The 23833-nt window shown below is 40.1% G+C and overlaps 1 protein-coding gene across 5 annotated transcripts in view; it reads right to left on the bottom strand.

Moving 5' to 3' along the window:
- nid2a (nidogen 2a (osteonidogen)) overlaps positions 1–23833 on the bottom strand; it is a 38351-nt gene that overhangs the window by 13927 nt on the left and 591 nt on the right. For 4 of the 5 annotated variants that reach the window (XM_088290483.1, XM_088290487.1, XM_088290486.1 and 1 more), the window contains exons 1-17: positions 22060–22322; positions 20889–21074; positions 20020–20139; positions 14624–14725; positions 14333–14472; positions 13533–13665; positions 12566–12892; positions 11603–11711; positions 10176–10215; positions 9982–10091; positions 9776–9909; positions 9544–9655; positions 9175–9375; positions 8864–9094; positions 4663–4809; positions 2898–3026; positions 1635–1757 (exon numbers count right to left, since the gene is read on the bottom strand). In XM_088290483.1, the coding sequence (XP_088146609.1) occupies positions 1635–1757; positions 2898–3026; positions 4663–4809; positions 8864–9094; positions 9175–9375; positions 9544–9655; positions 9776–9909; positions 9982–10091; positions 10176–10215; positions 11603–11711; positions 12566–12892; positions 13533–13665; positions 14333–14472; positions 14624–14725; positions 20020–20139; positions 20889–21074; positions 22060–22266 (2551 nt within the window). In that variant the 5' untranslated portion in view covers positions 22267–22322. Of the gene's footprint in view, positions 1–1634; positions 1758–2897; positions 3027–4662; positions 4810–8863; positions 9095–9174; positions 9376–9543; positions 9656–9775; positions 9910–9981; positions 10092–10175; positions 10216–11602; positions 11712–12565; positions 12893–13532; positions 13666–14332; positions 14473–14623; positions 14726–20019; positions 20140–20888; positions 21075–22059; positions 22323–23833 lie in introns of those variants that run through there. The other variant, XM_088290484.1, reaches the window with a different exon arrangement.

Here is a 23833-nt window from a genome sequence, read left to right as displayed (position 1 = left end):
GGTGGAATAGCTGTCTATCAGACGCCATATGCAGGATTGGTCAGTCACCAGACTAGGTTCCACAGTTGATAGTTTGACAAAACTTCATACAATATTTAATGTAAGGAGTGTATGCAGGTGTTCAACCGTGGAAACACAGATTTGATGATTTATATAAAAAAAAAAGGGCTGACTCTAAACGACTCAGCCTTCGTGCAACACGTGTTCAACTTTATGCACAATTCCACTTTGCAATCACATTCATTAAAGTGCAAATGATGGAATATCTGACGGGAAAGCCTTTCGCAAACACCAGGGTTTCAAAATGTCCTCCTTTCCCCAAACATCCCCAGTTTATGGGACCTTCAAAAAAGTATCTGGCTGCAATTTTCTGGGATTTCATTACCTCAGTCGATATGTATGCTGCACGACATCTTTCAGTTACTGTTCATACAATCAGCTTGCCATACTCAATGCATATACATGTCAGTTATATTACTGTTGCAAGTCGAGCTTCAGCTAAATTTGTATGGAAAACAACCTTGGAAAAAACTGCATTTTCACCAAAGACTCCAGTCTTTTTATCACCATTACTTTACCTTTACTTGTAAACCAGAACAAATACATTTAGTTTGTCTGTTTTCTAGCAAAATACAAGTAGTTGTTTTCAAATTATCTCATAATAAAAAAGCAAATTCAGCACATTGTGAAAAACTCCAACAATTAAGTAGCAACATTTCTCAACGTGCAATTGCAGTGAATTTAGGGATTTCATTATCTACGGATTCAAATAATCTGGAGTAATCTCTGCACCTAAGCGTCAAGGCTGGGAACATTGTGAGCCCATAAACTTTCTGCATTCCCAAATAACATCATTATCTAATGAATATTGACACATGGACTCAGGAACACCTAAGAAAACCCTTGTCAATGATCACAGTTCGTCAGTAGATCTAGAAATCTAAAACAACAGCCATATAGCAACACTATTCAGAAAAGATGCAAAGTGAAATGTGTGCTGTGGCCTGACGAGTCAACGTTTCAAATTGTTTTGGAAATCATGAATGTCGTGGCCGCAGGGCCATAGAAGAAAAGGACCATCTGGATTGTAATCAGCACAAAGTTCAAATGTCAGCAGAGTAATTTTCGACAGGTCGCATTCGTCAGCTTCTGGCCCGCCTGTCCGCCATCATCAGTCCATCATTTTTTCAGGCTGACCCTTGGCTCCGTGCGGAAGATGACAAACAATTATTTGCCGTAGGTCATCTTTGATTGTTGAGTTACTGACAGTCCAGGTGATACTCATTCCGTTTGTGTTTCTAAGAGTCCGTCAGATGTCAGTCTGTCAGCAAAATGGGAGTCCATTAATGACGGACTGACGGACCTTCCGTCTGTACTGACAAATTGCTCAAAACTGTTATTTCTGACTGTTGAGCAACTGAAGTTGTGCATCAAGCAAGAATGGGACGGAATTCAATCAACAAAGCTTCTATAACTTGTGTCCTCATTTCCCAAACGCAAATTATGTGCTGTTCAGAGGCAGAGATGGGCATCATCAGTCCATCACTAAATTCCCGGCAGCATTCATGCCCACCAACGTGTGCCTAGTCCATCCCTCGCCTCGTGCACAGAAAAACCTGCGCAAGATCACTGACCTTGTTGGGAGCAGAGGAAACCATCTCCATGAAAACCATTCTGACATTGGCAGTGGAAGGAGCCTAGGCTGTTGGTGCATCTCGCATTGATGTGGCATGGCAAGGAGCTGCATTCATCCATGTCTGAAAACATACAGTCATAGGTTGAGGAACACTGTAACGTGTTAACGTATTGTAATATATGTCAGATTGCTACTGCATATACATGCTGCGGATTTAATCAAGCGCTATATTGGCTTTGTAATTTTGAACCAATAACCAAAAACGATGCTGAATGTGAGATTTCAGGAGAAGTTCATCAAGAGTTCACATTGTTGGCTGAAAAAGAGCATACGTGCACATGCATGTATATACAAACACAAATTCATGTAAATCTATAAATCACAGACATACAGTACATTCCAGAGCAATACGGAATATGTCATTACTCTACGTATTTGTTTTCCGGCCCTCGTCCAATCAGATCACAGTTTTCATTTTTAATTTCTGTTTGGTCATCCTGCCTTCCTGCTCATTGACCGCACCTATGCTTTTCGGTTCATTTCGCAGTTCATTCCTGGGACGGAACAAACGGACATTTTGCGTCAGACGATGGAGGACGAGAAGTTTTTCAAACGATCATGGACTAAGCAAGGCCAGGAGTTGGGGTTCGTCCATCCCTTTACAGTCAGTACAGAGTGCATAGAATATTTGCACTTAGTGTAGAATAAAATCCTGTAATGTACACTCTCTTTCTCTCTCTCTCTCTGTCTCTCACATTCTCTCTTTCTATCTCACTCTCTTTCTCTGTCTCTTTCTCACTCGCATATGCACAATCGAAAGGCAGAGAAAGAGAGAGAGAAGGGATAGGCTTAATCTGGTGTTTTGAAGTCCGGGCATTACGGTAAGTGGATGTGAAAAGGAAATCAGTGAGCTAATGAGTTTTAAGTAATGTTTATGATTTCTGAAACCTCTGTGGCCAGCCTCTTGCCATGCACGAACACTTTTTTATTTTTTTTATTTTACGTGGGAGGCGGGGGGAGGGGGGGGTGAAGGGTTAAGTGCAAGAAAGGAAGAACTTTAAGGACGAATTAAATTAAAAAAATATATTTTCAGAAGTTATAGAGTACAATTCCAAAAAATTAATAAATAACAAAAAAAGTAACAAATTCAAATGGCCGTCACTCAATTCTAAAGGGTTAATTACCACAGCCACGAAAAATCCAACCTGCGTTGTGTGTGCTGGTCTTCAACATATCTGACATGTTGTGTCAAACAACTCACCCACACATGTACGTCCATCAAGGCTAAATTCATAGCCGCTCTGGCATTGGCAGCGATGGCTACCAGGTAAGTTGATGCATTGCGAATGAGCCCCACACGGAGACAAGCCCTCTTCACACTCATCGACATCTAACCAGAGAGAGAGAGAGAGAGAGAGCATGTTAACTGGAGAACATGTTGCCTGTCCCGATTTGAGTCCAAACACCTGGAGCCAAGGCTGCATTCTTCGTACTGTACAAGACATTGTTATTATGCGGTCATGGAGAGACACTGGGGCCCATCCATGGGAACCGAGGCAGAGCCGGAGGCTTTCCTAGTGCTGTCAGCGGGAGACACGCAGATAATGCTGGGCTAATGACAGGCCACGGACAAGCTTAAAGCAATGGAAGTCCTTGTTAATTACATCATTAAACACAAGGAAGAGGGGGGCAGACAAGGAGGAGGAGAAGAGGGAGTGATGATTCCTTCCATACACTGGATAGACAGATGTTGAAAACATCGCCCCAGTGCCTTGAACTGTCGAAGTCTTTGTGCGCTGCGGTGGGAAATGATGAAGTAACTGTACTGAATTTTCAGGTATCTGTACTTCACTTGAGAATGTATTTTTCCGATGAATTTTTATTTGCGCTCCCTGCATTTGAAAACAGACACCATTCCGCTCCTTACTTGGTAAAAATAGGCGTGTTACTTTTTTTTTGCCTCACCAGATGACGCAATGTAAAAAAGATGTTAATAGAGTGAGCTAAAATCAAGCGCAGTAGAGATCTCACCGGATTTAGATCTCTTTAGATCTTCCAAAAGGAAGGTAAAAAAAAAAAAACACAATTCAGACGAATTTGAATCAAGGAACATGATTATACCACAGGTCAACAGCAAATTTTAATCAGGGATGCCCTTAAGGGACATACCCTTCATGCATTTAAGAGCCTGATTTAAAAATGCCTTCCCTTTCTTTTCTAGAACATTAGTTATTCAGATATTTCAATTTTATGTTTTTGAATTTGGCCTATCAAAGTTTGTGCGGATACGGATTTTACCACTCGTTGCTGATTATGGCTATGACATTTCCGAAAATATTCCACTTGTTGCTAAAGCTAAGCCTGAACCCAGAAATTGTATATATTAGTGCTGTTAAGAGATTATTTTTTTAACTGATTACTTGCAAAAAAATCCATAATTAATTGCAATTAATCACATTTTTCCACTAATATTTCTTGTGGGGTTTTTAACAGATATTTACTCGAATAATATCTTGGAAGTAATGTAAAAATCACTAAATATGAAGTATATATTAATCCAAAGACTGTTCGAATAACTTACTTTGATCCTTGAATACGATCTAAACATATTTACAGGCATTTTTCAATTCTCCAAACTTATACAGTACATTTAGTTCTGCCCACAAGCACCACCCTCCAGCAGTGTTGGTTTGCAAGGCCCAGTGGTAACTTGAGCACGGTGTTTGCTTCTGAGATGATTTATTATAATATAAAAACACGGTGTGCGGGAGATAAAAATGGCAGATTTGGAATCAGCGCAGAAAAATTATCAAGAAAAAAAAAAAAATTCTAAAATGTGTTGCGCAGTGTGGTGCAACAGATATTTGTTCCAGCCTAAAAGGTTCCGACAAGTGTTTTTCGTTCACTTGTTATCATTACCTATGCAAGATTTTTGTTAAAGTAAAACAACTTTAGTTGTTAGTGAAGTCACTGCAAAGCATCGTTTTAACAGCATGTTGTTCAAGCAACAATGGATGTTTAAGTACCGTAACAGTTGTGTCCATCCCCTCTGTAACCAGTTCCACACCGGCACTGGAAAGCCTTATCCTCCAGCGGAATGCACTGGGCAGTAGTGTCACAGTCGTGGCTTCCATCATAGCACGGGTTCACCAACTCTGGTCCAGTCAACCCAGCTGAAGAAAAACAAGAGAAACATTGTTTCTACATCAACAACAAAATCAGCGTCCATTCTTCAATATTGCTTTGCAAAAATTATGAATTTGCTACAGTGAAAATCTTTAGGGTGCTGCTTGCAAAAGAAATGAACGACTTTGTGCTTTCGTTTGATGAAACGACGCGATGTATCCATCCAGGCAAAGACAACCATGACGAAGCAACTTTCCTCGGATTACAAAGAAAAGGTGTCCATCTTCCTCTTGTACGACAGTAAAAAGATTGCCGACAAACACATCCAACCCAACCACATCACCGACATGGACCAGGTGCCGCTCACTTTTGACTTCCCCGGTGAACTACACTTTTGAGAAGTAGACCAGCACGGTAGCCATACGCACAACGAGACATGAGACATACTGTAATGAATCCTTACTTTTTTGTTTGTTGCTTTATTACCTCTCATTAAAAATTATACAAGTTGAAACATCAAAAACTGTTGCATGCAACAACAGAAAATGTGCCGTGTATGAAAACATATCTTGTTAGCATAGGAAAGGATCCCCTAAAAGTCATAAATTTACATTGAGTTGACCTTTGGACTATTTAGTGTTAAGTGCTCGAATGATTACAGCAACAAGGCTAAGTAAACACATCAGACCGATTCCCACAGGATGGCTTTCTTTTAGGAAGTGACTTCCTTTGTGGTCTCAATATTCACCACATGGTAGAAGTTAGGTACTCCAAGATGACACACACACACACACAGTGTGATGAATGAGCAGATGTGTGTGAAAGGTTTCCTCCATCATGACCTCACATTGACCATGTGTTTCAACATGAAATGTTTTGTCCTTCTCAACTACCAATTGGCACACTAGTGCAACATTACAAGTCACAAGTTTAGCTTCACTTTATTCTGTTTACTAATGTGAATGCTGCGAGAGGTGGTCACTCAGCTGAAATGCCAAATAAATTAATTTTCGGAGTTTCTGGATCACATCTTAGTCCAATTAAACGGTGTAAATGGATGTCATGTGCTGCTAGAACATGCATCAAATCAAAGCAAAATCTCCTTACTTAGCGTTCAGTGTGCACTGCCAGTGTTTTTATCTTCTTCCAAAAAAAGCTCAATATTTCAAAACCACTAACTTATATTTCCCAAAATACTTTCTCATAGACTACACTAGTAGTGTAGTTCTCGAACCTTTTACTTTTATTATATATATATATATATATATATATATTTATAGTATAGTAAACTCAAGCCACAGTGGAGTGAGTCAGAGGTGGTTGGTATACAGACAGAAAAACCCCAGCACACAGACAATGACGTGTCGTCCAGATTGCTTCCATCTCCTGAGGCCAGAGCGTGATGCTTGCTTCTAATCAAGGCACGTCCCGAATGTAGACATGAGAAAAGGAGGGTGGATCATTAAAGATTTGCTTTGTCGACATCTGAAAGCTGATTACTGAAAAAGTGCAGACCTAGAATTATTATTGAATACTGAACTATACCAATATAGTATGAAAGTGTTTTGGGATATACTTTAGCCACTGGAGACTTTAAGATGATGTATTTTCACAGTTGAACCCTGTAGTTGTGTGTATGTATAAGAAAGATGCTAAATGGAGTAGTTGTTTCACACATTCAGTGGACACACCCACAGCACTGGAGAGCAGAGACAAAGGCTTGATTTGTCATCATTTTTAAGCTTCATTTGATACACTTGGCTTGTTTTAATCAGTCATATTGGTCTGTGAACAAGACTCTTCTCTGTGGTGTGTCAAATTTTACAAGACATTCATTTTCACTTCCAAGATAAAGGAGAGACTTTAAGGTTACAGGAGAGCGGTCCACCTCCAAGTACGATGACTTTTTATGACGAGCTTCCCTCTTTCGCTCAACACGGCCGTGGTTCACCGGCATTGCACACAACTGAACGACAACTGACCGATGGCTCTTTAACAGAATGACATTCTTAACTTAATGTAAGGTTAAATAAGTTAGCACAGGCTTGTCATTGGATTCATGTACCTGACAAATGAAAGCAAATGTTTCTGAGTTTTCCAAGAGTACAAAATTCAAGCCCTTCAAAGTTTTGTACTGATTCGTTAACTGATCGACAAACAGCTTTGATTTTCTAAATCCATTAATAAGAATACTTGTGGAAAGCACATTGATGTGTAGCAGCTGGACCTGTCTGACTAAGGGAACCAGGCGAGTAAATCTTCAACTGCACACTGCTGGCCTATAGCAACGTTTCAATTTTCCCATTTAAATGCCCGTCAGCTGCCCTTGTTGAATAAATTCGTCCAAACATCGTTCATGGTATCTGTACTGACAGTTATATTTTCATCATAAATGCTGCTTTGCAACATCCATCCATCATCCGAGGCGCTTCTCCTCATGAGGGTCGCGGGTGCTTTGCACCATATAGAATTTATGAAATTTCCCCCGTCATATTCTACAATATGAGGATATAGAATTTAGTGCCGATCCAAATTATAATTGTTTGACCTTAGAGGAAGCCTGTGTTGCATTGAGTGCCATTCAAGCCAGCCCAGTGATTCTCATGACATCACAGGGAAGCTATTCTGCCCGGCAACCCACCCCCTTCCTTAAAATTTGTCATTGGATAGGGTATTATTTCCCAGAGAGTGTGAGACACTTCCATGCACGTGCATGTGCATTTACACACTCACACACAAAGACACGCACGCACGAGCACACCCCCACACACGCACACGCACACACACACAGCACTTAGCCCATGTTTACAAAACCCCTGATCCCCAAAAGCTCTTCCAGCTGTGTTCTGGGTGGATAAGTGTGTGTGCGCATGTGGGTGTGGGTGTTTGTGTGCTTGCAGGCCTGTACACGTGTACTTCTTTATAACCTTTTTAATCAAGGTGACATCAAAATGACGGAGACTTGGTGCTCTACATCTTTTGGAAGTCTCTTTGTTTTTGATTATCAGATCAGATTTACTTGAAGAAAATTGTGCAGAAAGAAAAAGTAAATTGTTGCAAAATCCTCCATAGAATATTAATTTTCAAAAAAATAAATAATAATTGACTGCTGAATTACATGACACTCTACTCTTCTTATTAATCTTCTATTTGTGCTCCTTAGCATATATTTCAGACCAGAAGGCGCACTTATATCCATATCCTTCAATTTTCTCGAAATTGACCGTGCGCTTTATAATCTTGTATGTCTTAAGGATGGATTGCGGGTTTTTCCTTTGTTGGCTTTAATTCAAATGACTTCCTGTTCACTTTCATGCATCTAATCGCTAGCAGGCGTACATGTTTTTGTCATACTGGGGCTAGGACTACTTCCTGCTTCCATGTCCAAGACTCATTGGGAATGTCGCTCTACTAGCCTAATCCTGTGGCAAAATGACGGTTTCCAATCTTACAAAGTTGGACAATATTATACCTTAAAACAGGGGTGGGCAAACTTTTTGATTGGTGGGCCACAATGGGTTCTAAAATTTGACAGAGGGGCCGGACCAGGAGTAGATGGATAGAGTGTTTTGGTAAACTCACCTCATCTGAGAAAAAAAATACATTTAATTTTAAATGAAAATGAAAAAAAGCATTACAACAAAACAGCTGTGTTTGATACACCAGAGTATTTAGCAAGTAAAACATTAAATGTCATTTTTTTCAAGTTTGGCGGGCCGGATTAAAACTTTTAATGGGCCGCATGTGGACCCCGGGCCGTAGTTTGCTCATGCCTGCCTTTAAAACCTCATAATCTGGTGTGCCTTATTTATGAAAATGTATAACAATTATTTTCCAACACAAAATAATTCATCATCGGATTTTCTACATTTGCGGTGCCTTGTACTCCAGTTGAAGTGGCCATTCCCAACAGCTTTTTTGACAGTCTGACATTTTTTGGAAATCTTATCACGTCGCTACTCCAACCACGGACTCGAACCACTAACCCTAACCAACAGTAATCCAAGGTAAAAAAAAATAAAATGCAGGCAACTCAAAAGTCAAAAAATTTGAATCCAGTAAAATGCAAAAATGTAAATTGTTATTTTTGTGCCCACTAACCTCCAACTGGGCTGATCTTGTTGGTGATGGCGTATCTCAAGATCCGCTCCTCCTTCACGTACATCACAAACACTCTCTCCATAGTGATCTGCAGGGTCTCCACAGGGGTAGCCCGGTTGTCGTGTCGACAGTCACGGTAGGTAATGTTCTGTTTTAGCTGGAACGAGAAGGTTTCCGATCCTCGGTCCGGTGAGACCACAGTAAACTCTCTCACGGAACTGGAGGTGGCAACTGGAAACGAACACACCGGGTGCGTTTAAGCAAAAGGAAGACTTTTGTGTCAGGCGAATTCAGTGGTTCATCGTGGTTACCTGACGGGTAGTAATGGTATGTCTCCTTAAAAGGATCCATGGTCACTTCAGCAGCAGGAGGTAGAAAAGGCACACTGCCGCTGAGCACAGTGTCCACAGTGAAGTGGTTGTTCTCGTCGAGGCCTCGTCCAATCTGAGTGATGGACAGCCGCTGGTTGCCGGGGTAAAAGATGAGTTCGGCGTGACGAGTGAACTCAGCCCCTGGTAATGCCAAACGTGTCAAATAGACTAGAACTTTTCATATTGTTTGCAAACATGGGCACATGGCTACTTTTGGATGGCGGAACGAGACAATTGACTTGAACCCAAAATGATATCATTTGTTTGTTTGTGGTACCATCGGAGAAAGTTCAGTGAAAAGTACTCTACCTGTTGTTTTGAATCCTGCTTGGCTGTTGGGCAGCTCCAGAGCAAAAAGCCATCCAAACAGCTCTCCAATGGGCGCAGCTGGCATCAAAGCCCAACCTACTGGCTCAGGGATCTGACCAATCAAGTCAAACCCAGGAGGTGAAATGTGAATAATGCAGCAGATATAAGGAGTCGTTTATGATCTTTCATTGGTTTTCAAGTGGTCTAAAATCCATTTTAGAAGTGTTGCTACCTCACTGACGGCTGTGTAAGCCCTCCCATCTCCGACCACAATGTAAGCATGCAGATCGATGTTGTTCAGCTCCACGGGAGTCAAACCCACGGTGATTGTGCCACTGAGCTTGCCACTGACGCGTTGGGGGGCCGCTGAAGACACACAAACCAATTCATCATGCTCACTGAATTTAAAAAGAAGAGCAATGCGAGGTGACAACAAACCCTCCGGCAGGCAGTGGCGGCCATTTCCATAAAAGCCGGGTCGACAGTGACAGCAGAAGCCCGTGGCATAGTCAGAGCAAAACGCATTCTGCGAGCATTGCTGCTGGAACCTTTCAAAACACAAACCAATGACTCTGAATCATCACAGACAGCGAATATCCCAGAATAATATATGATTTTCAACACGAGCATACCTCGCACATGTTTCCTTATTCTCGGTGGTATAGTGAATCACTGCAAAACAGAAAAATAACTTTAGTCTTTGTACTGTATGTCAAGTGATAAAAAGTGCAACATGATGTTGACTTTATGGTAAATATAAAGTATACTGTTGACAGAAAGGAGGATGGAAAAACATTCCTGAAAAAAAAAAAACACACACACACACAAAGGCATGCATGCACGCCTACTGTAGATACAGTACGCAACGCTTGGAGACAGAACAGCTGTTGCAGTGATGAATACCATACCTTCATCTCTCAAGCATGTAAAATGCTTCAATACTTGTTTGAAAAGACAAGGATATTGTTTCTATCCGCCCGTGCCAAATAACAGACTACAAATACTTATTACTGTTCTCCAGTCGACTTTTCAAGTTTGTTTTTTATATTTCTGGCAACGATTTTGCTCCACTATATTTCGATATAAAAGCTACACTCTTACTCTAACATGTTTCCAATCAGAAGAAATTGTTCATTGATGAAATTTGGAAACCGCAGATCACAAAGTGGATGAAAAGTTCTGGCAATGCTGAGGGAGGCGTGTAATTTACTTGTTTGTGCAGAACTGACGAAATGGAAGCGCTTAATTGCTCACACTACATCTCCAGCTGCAGATGGCGACTAAAACAAAGTTTTCATTTATACACTGTTTGATGTACAAACATATCTACAGGAATGCTTTTCATATATTGCAAAACGTGCCTCTTATAACCGCCTAACACTGCAGAAATATTCATATTCAAAAACGAGGTCCAATCTGAAGGTCATTGAGGTCAATTCAATTCATATTAAGCCTTTAAAATCAAAATGCTTAAGCCGAAAGTTACTTGATGAGCAGCCTCACGTGTGATAATTGCGCCAATTAACCAGCATGAAAATCTTTAACTGTTGAATAGCACCGATTTAAACAAAGTTTAAAATGGGACAATTTAAATAAACAAAATTGTAATACAACCAATAAAGACAACATGTATGTTATTGTATGCATTAAAAAAAATGCTTGGATGACGTGCTAAGGTTTCTTTTATTGCTAAATAAAGAACCAAGTATGATAATGGAACAAACAAGGACTTGTATTTTAACATTAAAATCCAAAATCCATTTGAAATAGCCTTCTGTCATTTCCAACCCAGAAAAACAACATTTTGTGGGGGGTCCAATTTTACCGTTAGCAGATTCTAATTTATTACAAGGGACATTAAAACACACCCAAACACACACACATAGTCCATTTGTGCACAAACACACACCCACACACTTGGTAGTTGCACAACAGCCATATTGTAGTGCAGCTGCTGAGGGTGAGGTATCGTTTCCCTCCACTTCCTGTCAGACATTCTCCGTTCATACATTTATGACTCAGTACGCCATAAATATACATATCGGAGAAGGTGTCTTACCTCCTGTGTCAAAGTCAACATCTTCCTCCACACTGACCACATGACCTCCAGGGGACAGGGGTGGCTCATTTCGGTGAGGGGGATACAAATCTCCCACCTCCACAGGAATCTAAAGGAGGAAAAACATTGCGGAGCCAGCTTTTGAAAATGCCCATGTCATGTATTAAGATTCCATCATAACTGATATGCTTTAAAATTTCAAGTTTTACAACACCCAGCAAAGTGACGAGGATTAAATGAGACGAGCACAAAAACGAGAATAGCAGAGGGTGAAGAAATTGCAATACTTGTGAAAGGCCTTATATGTTCATGTCCAGATTTCCACTTGGAGATGTCGTACTCATTTTGCTGCCAGCTGTTTAATTTAGGTTTCATGTTGTTCATGTATATAGTTTATATAATAGTTGAGATTTACTGACCCCTTCCAAATGACTAAACACGCAGCCATTAATGTCTAAACCATTACCAACCAAAGTGAGTACACCCCTAAGTGAAAAATGTCCAAACTGGGCCCATTAGTCCACCCCCCCACTCCCTTTTCCCATCTAAAGGATTAGCAAAAATGTAAGGGGTTCACTCAATTTTGTAAGATACTGTTTATAAAGAGATATTGATGAATTATAGTAAAAGGTATAAAAAATGAAGGATGAGTGCAAACTGTGAGGTAAAATTGCCCAAAATTTGGCATGGTGGCAACTGGTTAGCACGACCGCCTCACAGTACAGAGGTGTATCCGGTTGCCTCCCACATCCCAAAAACATGCATGTTGATTGTTTGTCTTTGAGTTCCCTGCAATTGGCTGGCAACACCATTCAGGGTGTACCCCACGAACTGCCCCGGTGACAGCTGGGATAGGCTCCAGCACACCTGCGACCCACGTGAGGAGAAGCGGCTCGGATAATGGATGGATGGATAACCAAAATTGTCAACAAAAATATCAATATTGCTTCTTTCAGGTTGTACCTGTGGTTTCTGCTCCTGGGACCACTGAGCACCTCCATCTGGGATGGCCTCTTGAGGAGGAGGCGGAGCATACTGCCTCTCCACCACCTCTGAACCGTGCCTGGGTTCAGAGGTCAAAGGTAAATCTTCACCGCCATGCGACACATCAAACGCTGACAAAGGAAGGTCAGAGCTTCCCGGGTGGAGAGATTCACTAGTGACCACTGGCTGGAATTCTATATCTTCCACTGCCCGAGGGAAATCCCTTTCTTCCTCTTGAGGAGCAGAGTCAAAGTTGCTGTTGTCGGTGTACACTTCAAAGTCATTGTACTCGGGGGTCGTGGCACTCTGGGAAGAACAACCATGGAGAAATCACGGCTTGCGGAGGCATCAGGCATGATATACTGTATGATGTATCTTTTAAAGACCCCGTAAAGTGAATTGACAGAATTCTGTATGTACAAACTATAAATATTGGATATGTGTGTATGTATTGAGTGAGCATCTCCCCAATAAAATATGATTTGTTATGTATCAACAAAAGCTCTCCAAAGCTATTTGAATGGTTTAAATAGAAAAAAAAAAACAAGAATTCATCCATTTATAATTTTTGGATTGTTTTTTGACACAAGATGGAAGTATGTTCTTAGATCACATTTTACCATTTCTTGTATTTGCTATAGCTTTTATTTGGTTGTATTTACTCTGCTGTCTGGACTGCAAATGAAAATCTGTTTTCAATTGCCTTACCCGGACAAAGAAAGGTTAAATAAAGAAAATGTGTGGTTTTTGATTGACAGCTCAGAGCGTAAATACCGTTTTTTTCTCATGATTTTTTAAAGCCTTGTTTAAATACAGGTACTTTGCGTTTTTTTGGGTTTTTTTACTCAAATTTTACAGGGTTGTTAACAACACTCTTTATGTGTGTAAAAGGCAGATTTATATTCATTTAAGGGACTATAAAAAAAAAGAAACAGAGAGAAATTACCGGAGAGTGGTCATGTTCTCTTGGGAGAAGGGTAGCAAGGACACCACCAACAGATGCAGGGACAATGTTGTCAAAAGAATAGCGGTTCCCAGTGTGGAAAAGCCAAACGCCCGGTGTTCCAGTGTTCCCAACCCTTGAATGGGAATAAAGATGTTTAACTACACCATTATTGGGGTGGGTACAAAGTGTCAACTAGAGTTTAACATAGCAGTGCATGGGTGCAGCTAGACACACAAGAGCACACTGAGTTCTGAGAGATAAAGGTCTCCCATTTGACAAAAAAATAAATAAACTCAAGTGGAAGGATGACTCAAAGCCATTTGTGTAGTTGTCAGCAACTGTAGTCGATTAGCACACAATTCTTACGAGTCCCAATACAAAATTGTTTCATGCTTCAATAAAAAACAATAGCCTTGCTCACTTAAAATTTTAACGAGGCAATATGGACTTGGGGATTGGGACATCTGGAAGTGAACATAGAAGAATGACGGCCATTCTGTTGGAATTTTTTTTTTTTTTGTGTGTGCATTCATCATGAAGAAAATTTGTGAGGTCACAGGTGTACTGATGTCGGCTCACTATCTCTGTATCGCAGTGTTTGATAGATTTGAGGTCAAGGCACAGGTCAGATTTGCTTTGAGATAAGAGTGCCTGTTATTACAATATACTACTATGTTTGTTTCAAATGCTATTGAAGGCCCTTGCAGCAATCAAGTTTGTTGTAGGTTTGTTCTGTTCTAGATTTATTATAGACACAGCAAAAGCATTAAAGGAATTTTAATATCGCAGTTTGCACTAACTGGTTGAGATGTTTGATACTCTGCTCGTTGCTGGTGACACTGTAGTAAGGTCCCTCAGTTCGGGAAAAAATCAGATAAGTGATTTCTCCTCGGCTGAATCCGACTCGAGCGGCAAGCTCCATCTCCACGTTAAACAACTCCTGGGAAAAGAAACAAACAATGCCAAAGTTGTCTGGACAGGCGAGTTCATATTTTCACTGGCGTGTAGGGGATGCTAAGCTACGATGCTAAGCATCTGCATGCGGGAGTGTTCACGGAAAACAAGCACCTCCTTGTTTCTGCTCAGTTTACCTTGGGTCTCGTCCCAAAGAAGTTCAGGCCACCCTCGGGGTAGAGGAAGAGAACGTACGAGTCGGTTTCGTCGTAACCAATCACTGCCTGGAAGGTGTTGACCTGTAGGTGGGAGGAAGGCGACAGTGTGATTTGAATTACTTTCAAGCTTCAAGCAAGCATAAAAATAAAAATGAGAGCTAAAAAATGACACTCTTATACAACAAGCAAGTCATGCTTCCTAATCGCAAAAAGAAAAGCATTGGGAAAAGGCGAACTAAGAAATGACATTTTGCACCTTTCTATAAGCACAACTTGTTCATGATAATACCTGAAAGCACTTCTTTTGAAAAAAGAGGCACTTTTCAATCTTTTCATTGTATGAATATCAACTATTGTAAAGAGCTTTGAGCAACGCACGCAAGAGAAGCGTCTATATTTGAAGGAGGACCGTAATTGACTCCATGTGATTATTATCTGCACACATACACGCACACACAAAGCACACACAATTCCCAAGTGAATGATGAGCACAGCTGTCTTCCTGTGTGTGCGGACATCTTTCATGGTGATGTTAGTGATGAGCGAACGGGACTTACTCTCTTCACCTATAAGTTTACATATGTGTTGCTTCTAATTGTTTACCACCACATCTTTAAACCATCTTCTTTGTTGTTTCTTGCAGCCTCTGGGCTTGTTTTAATTAGTGAGTCTGGTCTGGGAGGCTGCGTGATGTCTGTATGAAATCTGCTTTTGCTTTGACTTAATATAAAGACATTCATGTTGTAATGTTGAAGAGGAAAACACACACACACACACAAAAAAAATTCTCCATATATCATTGTTTAAATGCCAGGCTTTTGTCATACAAAAAATCAGAACAAGACAAATTATCCATTATCCACTTACAGTATAACAAGTGAAGGAATAACTTCTATGATACTATCACTAGATAGTGAGACAAGCACGGAGGTAGGTAGGTATCTTGGTAGACAGAAAAGAATAGCGGCAGCACATGTTGTTTGATTTAATTGACCACAAACTTTCCAAACCCACCCCCAAGACAATTTGCGCTGAGTGTCCCTTTGAGGATGGGGGTGGATGACACACAGGGGAAAGACAACTAATTGCAGCACACACACACACACACACACCCCCACACACAAAGTTTGTCACAGTGGGTATAGACGTACACAAACACACTCGCACAATGACCAACACTTTTTTAAAAGTTTTTTAAAAAAGTTTTGAAGTTTCACACAGAAGCCTCAAAGACACAATGACCTGCAAAAAAACAACACAAAAAAGATGTGTGTACTTAAGTTGATTATTTATTCATTTATTTATTTATTTAATACCATTTGTGGGGGGGCACTTTATTATTTGTTGTATTTGTAGCAGTCATTGTAGTTGTCATGGCACTCATGTGGATGTGTTGTGGGCCATGTCAAACGCTATTTTTTTGCATCACATTGCTAAAAAAATGGACAGCAGGCCGTACATATCCCATGGGCTAAACTTTTGGACGCCCCTGATTTAGATGGATCAGCAGATTCTAAAACCTTGAGACGTTTTTAAACGTTTATTTTTTGGGGGGCTTCAGCATTCAAACAAACAAACGAGCCAAAATAACAATTGTCATCTGTTTTCGTTTAAACCATCCATTTATTAAGCAAGTTTGCGCAATTACTTGTCTGATATCCTATGACCCAACATTGACCCGTGTACCAAGAACTCAATCATGAACACTGCCTTGCGTCTACTACATGTACATATATTTGAATATACCTTGCTGGACACAATTAGGACACTTAGTAAGTTTGTTGTAAAATTGTCATAAGCGTTTTACCACACTTGCTGTACTACGAATTCCAGACCGAACCATTTCATCAAAAAAGAACTCGAGATTTGCCATTGAACTTCAAATTCGTTGTATTATGCACGTTATGCTGATAAAAATGCATATGGGTCAAGCTCCCACACTTTGTTTTAAATAAATGATCTACAAGCGGCTGATGTACATGGAAACAGCAAAACATGTGCTTGTTACGGGTGTCAAAATTAATCAATCATCAATTCATTCATCAATCCCTCTGGTGTGATATTGCTTAAATGTGGTTTCGCTTTTTCTTTTTTTTTTTTAAATCATTAAATACCAAATAATTGGTTAATAAAGAGTAATGGGGAAAAATTTGTTTTGTAAAACTCTTTAATCCAAAATAAAATGTTATCCTATTATTCAAGTTATCGATGAAGTAATCCATAGACTAATCGATTCTAAAAATATTTGATAGTGACAATCCTAGAGCGCGAGTTGCTATGGTGGACATTGTTTTAAGAAGGCGACAATATTTCCCTACGAGAGTGAGGTTAAGCTTGACAATGACCAACTACAATATGTTAAAAATGGCAAAACATAAGCAAAAGTATTTTTGCAGCATTTCAGCCACCACTGAAGAGCCAATATTCTGGTCGATGTTCCTGAAAACGTCACAGAGTCTCTTAAAGGTGCAGTTACACCATGAGAATTTAGTTTAGTGTCTCAGAAAATACAATTCTGTAGCCAACAACACAAAAACACACAGGAACCTGTTGTGGAATTGTCTTCAGTCATTGGCAAGTATTCCTTCACATGTATTCCCTCATCACCTGACAAACAGTGTGCGAGAAAAGGGTCACATATGTTCTTGTTTGAGCCAGGAAGAACACCCGTGTCGATCAAGTGGGCCCCGAGAAACAACAAATACAACTAGGAGGGATAAAAGTTTCTATTGTTCGACACAGGGGGATAAAATGAAAGGATAAATAAACAATGAAAAGAGCCAAAAGTACATCATATCATCCGATATATATTGAAGGACGCAGCTTTGACTGAGTTTAAAAAGCAACAGGAAAAACTATCCGCCCTGAAAAAAAAAAAAAAAAAAACGAGAGTGGAATCCGGCAATATTATTTGACCCGTTGCAATACTTTAAGTACTCTTATAACTCTGAAATAATTCATAATAATTTGCCTTTTATTATATAATAGCATTTAGCGAGCAGATATTGTTTTACTGTCTTTAATCAATTGTTTTATATGCCAGTTTTGCATAGTACATGCAATCAATTTGAAGTAAGAACTTTAGCCTGCCAAGTAATTGAAAAGTGACCGACCCTAACAGATCCTCTTGAATGTACAGCAGATCAATAAAAATATGTTAATTGAGGTAATTCAAGTAATCAAAGTAAAAACTGAACTCAGACGACTATTACCATTTTGACTATCGTGCAGCAATAATTGACAAGTGAAGTGAAGGGTCCAAATTTCCAGTCAAAATGCAAATTCCCACGCACTCATCTGCTGCCAAAAGTCTCCATGTACGCCTCTCCATTACAAATCGTCAAAGTCCACTTAAAACTTCGAGTCGCGTAAACTAATCAAAATATTTACACTTACTAGCGTTCACACAGAAAAGGTGAAGCTGACTGCCGGTATGGTCCTTCGCGTGGGATTGTGGGATATGTTACTATTTTTAGCACGACGGTAGCACTCTATAACCCAGTCTAGCCTTCCTTAAAAACCCAAGCAAATAAAAATTTGTACTGTGTTTATTAATAAGGAAAATGACACTCCACGTTATCGTTTTTTATAAAAACATAAAATAACATAATTAAATGTAACCGCGTTATCGTCCATTTTTCTTTAACTCAATGGACATTACGCTGCTCCTGCAGATTTGTGCGGCTCAGCCACCTATAGGAGACGTCACAACTCCTCAGCTGTAGCATTAGTATTATTATTAATTCTTCAAAGATAATAAAGAATATACGCATGTGAGTATTGGTGTATTGTCTGTCTACATGTTACTCCACCGTTTGTGGAAAGGGTTTCAAAATTGTGGCATAGATAATAATGACAACTAGTCATTTTAGTCAATGTGTTTATGATGTGAACTTTTCACACAATGTCATCTCTACTGCACACAACGGACCCCCTTCCCCCAAACAAGCATCACCTCTAAGACACATCCTGAGTGGCACACAGGACTCCGCTTAATCAGTTCACACATCCTCAACACTCCACCCCCACTGAACTCCACCCAGCACCTCCGGCTAATCTCTTCAAAGCAAGATGCTATCAGTCCAGAGACCCCCAGACTGCTGTGATGGGCAAGGCCGTTTAGCCCCCTCCCCTCCCGCCCCGCCCCCAACTTCCTCTGAACATGTTCAACAATTTCATACGTTCACATGCTCTCATCCATATTGTCACAAAGTTAATCAACTTCTCAACAACAGCCACTGGTGTGGATAGCATTTAGTATTTGCACATTGGCTTTTTGTTGCAACAGGTTTGGGGAGGAGCAGGAGGGCCGACGCCTGAGATAAAACAGCCTGTGAAACACAAGCAAAGACAAACACAGATGAGATGGCGAGACACGGGGCGATCCCCTGTGGTTATCCCTCAACCACTCCCTCCATCATCCATCCATCTATCCATCCTATGAGGCCCAAATATAAAGATAGCGGAGCAACTTGAGGAGAAGTGCTTTTAGTCAGCTTCCTCGCTAATGCTCAACCAGTGTAAATGCAAAAATAGAACAAATACTGACAAAGAAATGCAACTGACAATTCATATTTTGTACTAAAGTAAAAGTTAAAAAAAAGTAATCACCTGCAAGTAAATACTCAGGTAATTCCTGAAAAACATACAGTACATAGAGTACAGTAAAATATTTGTCCTCACCACTGACTAAAACCTTTTGCACTCTGCATGGCCAAGAGTTTACTATACATGTACATTCTTGCGCTTAAGTTCTGTTTATTCTTTTCTTTTTTTGGACATTTTGTCTTCCACTCGAGCTTGTTTCTTGGAGTGGCTGGAGTGTCTGCCTTGTGGCCTTCCAAAATATTAGTTTAATGTACTGCAAGTTGTCTTAACATGCAAAAAATGTGAACTTTGACTCCAGAAAAACTCGGATCCATGAGCTGTGGCAAACAATCTTGATTTAGATCATCTTAGATACATTCCATACCTCCTGTATAGGCAGGCATTCAGTCATTTATGCGTTGACAAATTTTAAAAAATAACCTCAAGTGTAGCGATTCCCCAGATTTTATTAAATAGGTCTAGAATTTGTTGAGTCATTCACCGGTATTGAGAGAAAAAAAAAGTCACCAACAAAGCTTGGAATTGGGATAGTTTGTCGACCTGTGAGTAAATTAAAAGGTTATGGAGGGGAGGACACTTTGATCACCCTTAAAGATGACTTCTGACCTCTTGAAAAAGTTAAGAGGTTGATTAGAAGAAGAAGAAGGATTACAAATGAACCTTCCACCCCGGCCCCTGAGGCCGAATGCATGAAACCTCCAAGAATTCCGGCTAATTGTTCACTGTGTGTTGTACTTCTGTGGTCAAGTCCTGCGTATCCATCTTACCTTGCTCGAGGCCCCCCCACTGGCTCGAGTGGGCTCCTCATATGCGGCCACATTCTCCCACGTTGCCACCACAGCGTGGGTGGGTGTGAATTTGGCGTCCGGGAAGCCTTGGTGAACTTCCTGGGTTGAAGAAGAATACAGTTGGCAAGTATTTTACTTATTTATAACGTACGCGGCCCATAACAGTACCAGAAAACATTCAGAATCTTTTTTGGGGGGTTTAGCGAAGGGGAATTACCATTTGCGGCTGGACACAACTTTAAAATATTAAACATACACACAAAACCAGAAATTGTTGTCAATTTGTGGTTTGAAACTGCGGGAAAGTATGTGCGAGGAATTTAAACAGGAACCAGTAGAAAAGAATGTATAAAATATGTGCTGTACGCAAGCTCTGGGTTTGGCTAGGAGGTTGAACTGATATAATGATATACATTTGTGTATATAGTCAACATCCAAAAGTCTACACACCCCTGTTTAAATGTCAGATTGTTTTGATGAAACTAATATAAATCATTTCAAAATTTTCAAACTTGCGTTAACTACCTGTCAGCATTTAAAGGACCTCTGAGATCACCAGGTAAAGTTCAGATGTTCTTGTAGGCTTTTCCAAAAATGTTTTGCTTGGAGGTTTTGTGCCAACACTGACTGATACTGTAGCGTTTGCGTGTATATGCACATTGTATTTTGAGGGGATATGTTTAATTTCTTGTTATTATTTTTTGCCCTGTTTATTCTAAATAAAAAGTTCAGTGGGTCAATCAAAAAAATGTCTTGGCCACTTACTCAACAAGCTAAAACTGTAAATTAACAGCAATTTGCCTTCAAAGTGGAAACAACCCTTTGCTCATTTCCTTGAGTCAACACACCTGGGCCACTTTGTTGAGCACGCTGGGCGTATCAGTCAGCCTGTAGTAAATCTGTCCTCTTCCTCCACTGGTGTCCATGTCAGCCAGAAACGGCGCCACCACCGGGAAGTCTGCCGGGAAGCCGTCGTCCACATATTGCTTCTCCATCGGCAAGTCCTGAGCTGATATGATCCCGTTGGTGGCCACCTGGACAACGTCACAAGGAAATAAGCGTTCCAAAACTTTTTTTTTTTTTTTAATGAAAAGTTTAAACATAAGCACACCCTTCTTGTAGAACCAAATCCCAGTGCATCACCAACATTCTTGAAGAACACCAGTCATTTTGCTGGTCTATAATGCGCTCCTGATATGTACAGTGTCTATAAAAAGTCTACACACCCCGGCTCAAATGCCATGTTTTTGAGACATAAAATAGGGAAACCGACCTAAACATTTCCATCAAAATGTAACCAATAACTTGAACAACTCAATTCAATTATTATCTGACTCCTATTGAACATTTTTAAATGTGATTGGCTAAAAATCAATTGATTTGTACAGGTTATAGATCACTAAAGGTGGAACTTGTTGAAATGGTTTATCTTGGTCTAATTTTGTATACCACACAACATTTGAACAGGGGTGTGTAGACTTTTTATATTCACCGCAAGATGGAAGGAATATGGTATAGCTCAATTAATTGTTTACTCACCGGTGTACTTGAGTTTTCTAAACTTTCACAGCCTTTATCTCGCTGGTTTACTTTGTGTATTAGGTGCAACCAAACATTTACGACACCTGCGTATATTTAATTGTGAATTCCATCAAGTTCCCATTTACCCTATTCAACTATAACTATGTTTTTCTGAGACCACCAGGAGATTCTATAGATCACAAACTTTACTCCTAATAGCTGAAGCCGCTGTCATTAAAAAAAAAAAAAGAAAAGAAAAATGAAGATAAAGCTAGCAAGAATAATTTGTGATATATTGGCTCCCTTTACTTGTCACCAAATGGAAACGCTGAAGTCCTGGGCTCGTTCAACCACTGCATGTCCATGTTAAATAAAGAAAATAATTACATGCTATTTGAGAAAACAGAAATGTTCACTTTTCCAAGTGAGAGCACTTGGATGCATGTTGTAAATGTGGAGGGGGACAAAAAAAAAATAAAGACATGCAAATGTACTTACATAAAGCTGATAGAAGGGGGTGTCGTAGAAGTAGAAGGGTTTAGGCAGCGATAAGACTTTGGAGGTTTCATCGTCTCCTTCCTCCAAAAGTGAATCTCCACTTAACATGCCATAGGGGAACATTTGGGCCTTCTGGATGGCTGCAACCACACACATGCTGCAGCACAGGCCCAGGAGGTAGACAGTCACCATTTGCCCTCTTTCCATTGCAGATGGACGAAGAAGAAGCTGCAACAAGGAGACAGCTGGACTCACAGGGGAGGAAAAGAAAGAGGAACAACTCCTCAACTCCACTCAGCAGAGGCGCTAATACTCCGGGAGAGTGAGGGAGGAGTTAAGGGGATGCTGGTGGGGCACTGGGGGGGGGATGTGGGTGGCGACAGCGGTGGAGACAACATCTGTCTCGAATTAAGACAAAACAAATAGAGCATTTTTAATCCAGCTGTAACTTTATCTGTTTCACAACAACGAAAACCGTGAATTATTTTTACACACTTGGACGCTATCACCACCGTGATACAAATCACATATTCCCCCATATTCATGTTCCTTAAGGAGTGCTTGTATTCTATTCACATGGATCAAGGTCCATAGACATTAATGTAATATTGACGCATCTTAGTAGAAACAGAAAATTATTTTCCATCTCCAACCCCTCCTCCCATAATATGTGAAATTAAGTGATATACAATATAAATACTAGTAATGTTTTAAAGCATTTACAACACTTACTTTCTTCTTTAAAATAATCAAAACACTGATTTAAAAACACATACTGGGAAAGCGCAAAAACGAACAGTGCACTGAGCACACCCATGTTTACAGTAAAGAAATCCTGTTTGTTCCAAACTAACAAACTTATCGGCGGGGGTGTGCTTTGGTGGGGGTTTGTTTGGTTTGGGGACGGGCTGACTGTATTTATGACACCTAAAAGTACATTTTCAGTACAGTGGTACCATGAGATACAGGTTTAATTTAATCTCAAATCATCTTTCCCCATTTAAATGAATGGAAATGCTATTAATCCGTTTCTGTGACACAGACAAACAAAAAAAAGAGTTTGGCCCAACTGCTATAAGTCACTCATTAATCTGCAGGAGTATTTGTTGTGTCTATCAGAAAATAAATAATATATGCCCATAAGTATTAGTATGTTGTCTGTCTATTTGTGTTGATGCACCATCCGTGGTCAAATATTTATTGTTGTAAGTATTATAAGTTGTTGTGTTATAACTCCACCATACAGATGACAAGCTACGACATTTCTCATTATGTGTTGCATTTAGCCGGTGGACTTTAAAAAAAAGTTTATTTTTGGATGTAAACTTCAACTGGTTGTGGCAATAAACATCTAATTTTTATAGAGTTATGACAAACTGCTGCTTGTTTTGAAGTGAGCTGAACTGAGTTCACTGCAACCACAATACCCTGCTTGCAAGTCAAAGCAAAAAAACAATTAAAAAAATCTGTCAAACGATGGCTCCTCTCTTGGAAAATGTATGAATCAGGTCAATTGTATCTCAAAGCACGACTGTAGTTATCAAATGTAATTCAAAGTACACCAACGCTCCAACGAGGGGCAAAGTGTACATGTGGTTTATATGTCAGCCTCTCAGTTGTGTGGTTTGAGGTTCAAATCCTAGTTCCGGCCTTCGCGCGTGCTGTTTGCTTGTTCTATTCATGCTTGCATGAGAGTTTTCTGGATTCGCCTGCCTCCTCCACGTTCCAAAAAACACATTCATGGAAGACTTTAAATCAATGATTCTCAACTGTT

This window comes from Idiotropiscis lumnitzeri, chromosome 3, assembly GCF_059441095.1.
Source record: "Idiotropiscis lumnitzeri isolate Australia: NSW breed Sydney's pygmy pipehorse chromosome 3, RoL_Ilum_1.0, whole genome shotgun sequence".
NCBI classification, from domain to species: Eukaryota; Metazoa; Chordata; class Actinopteri; order Syngnathiformes; family Syngnathidae; genus Idiotropiscis; species Idiotropiscis lumnitzeri.
Note: the sequence above shows the minus strand (reverse complement) of the source record. Positions and strands in the feature narration are given on the sequence as shown.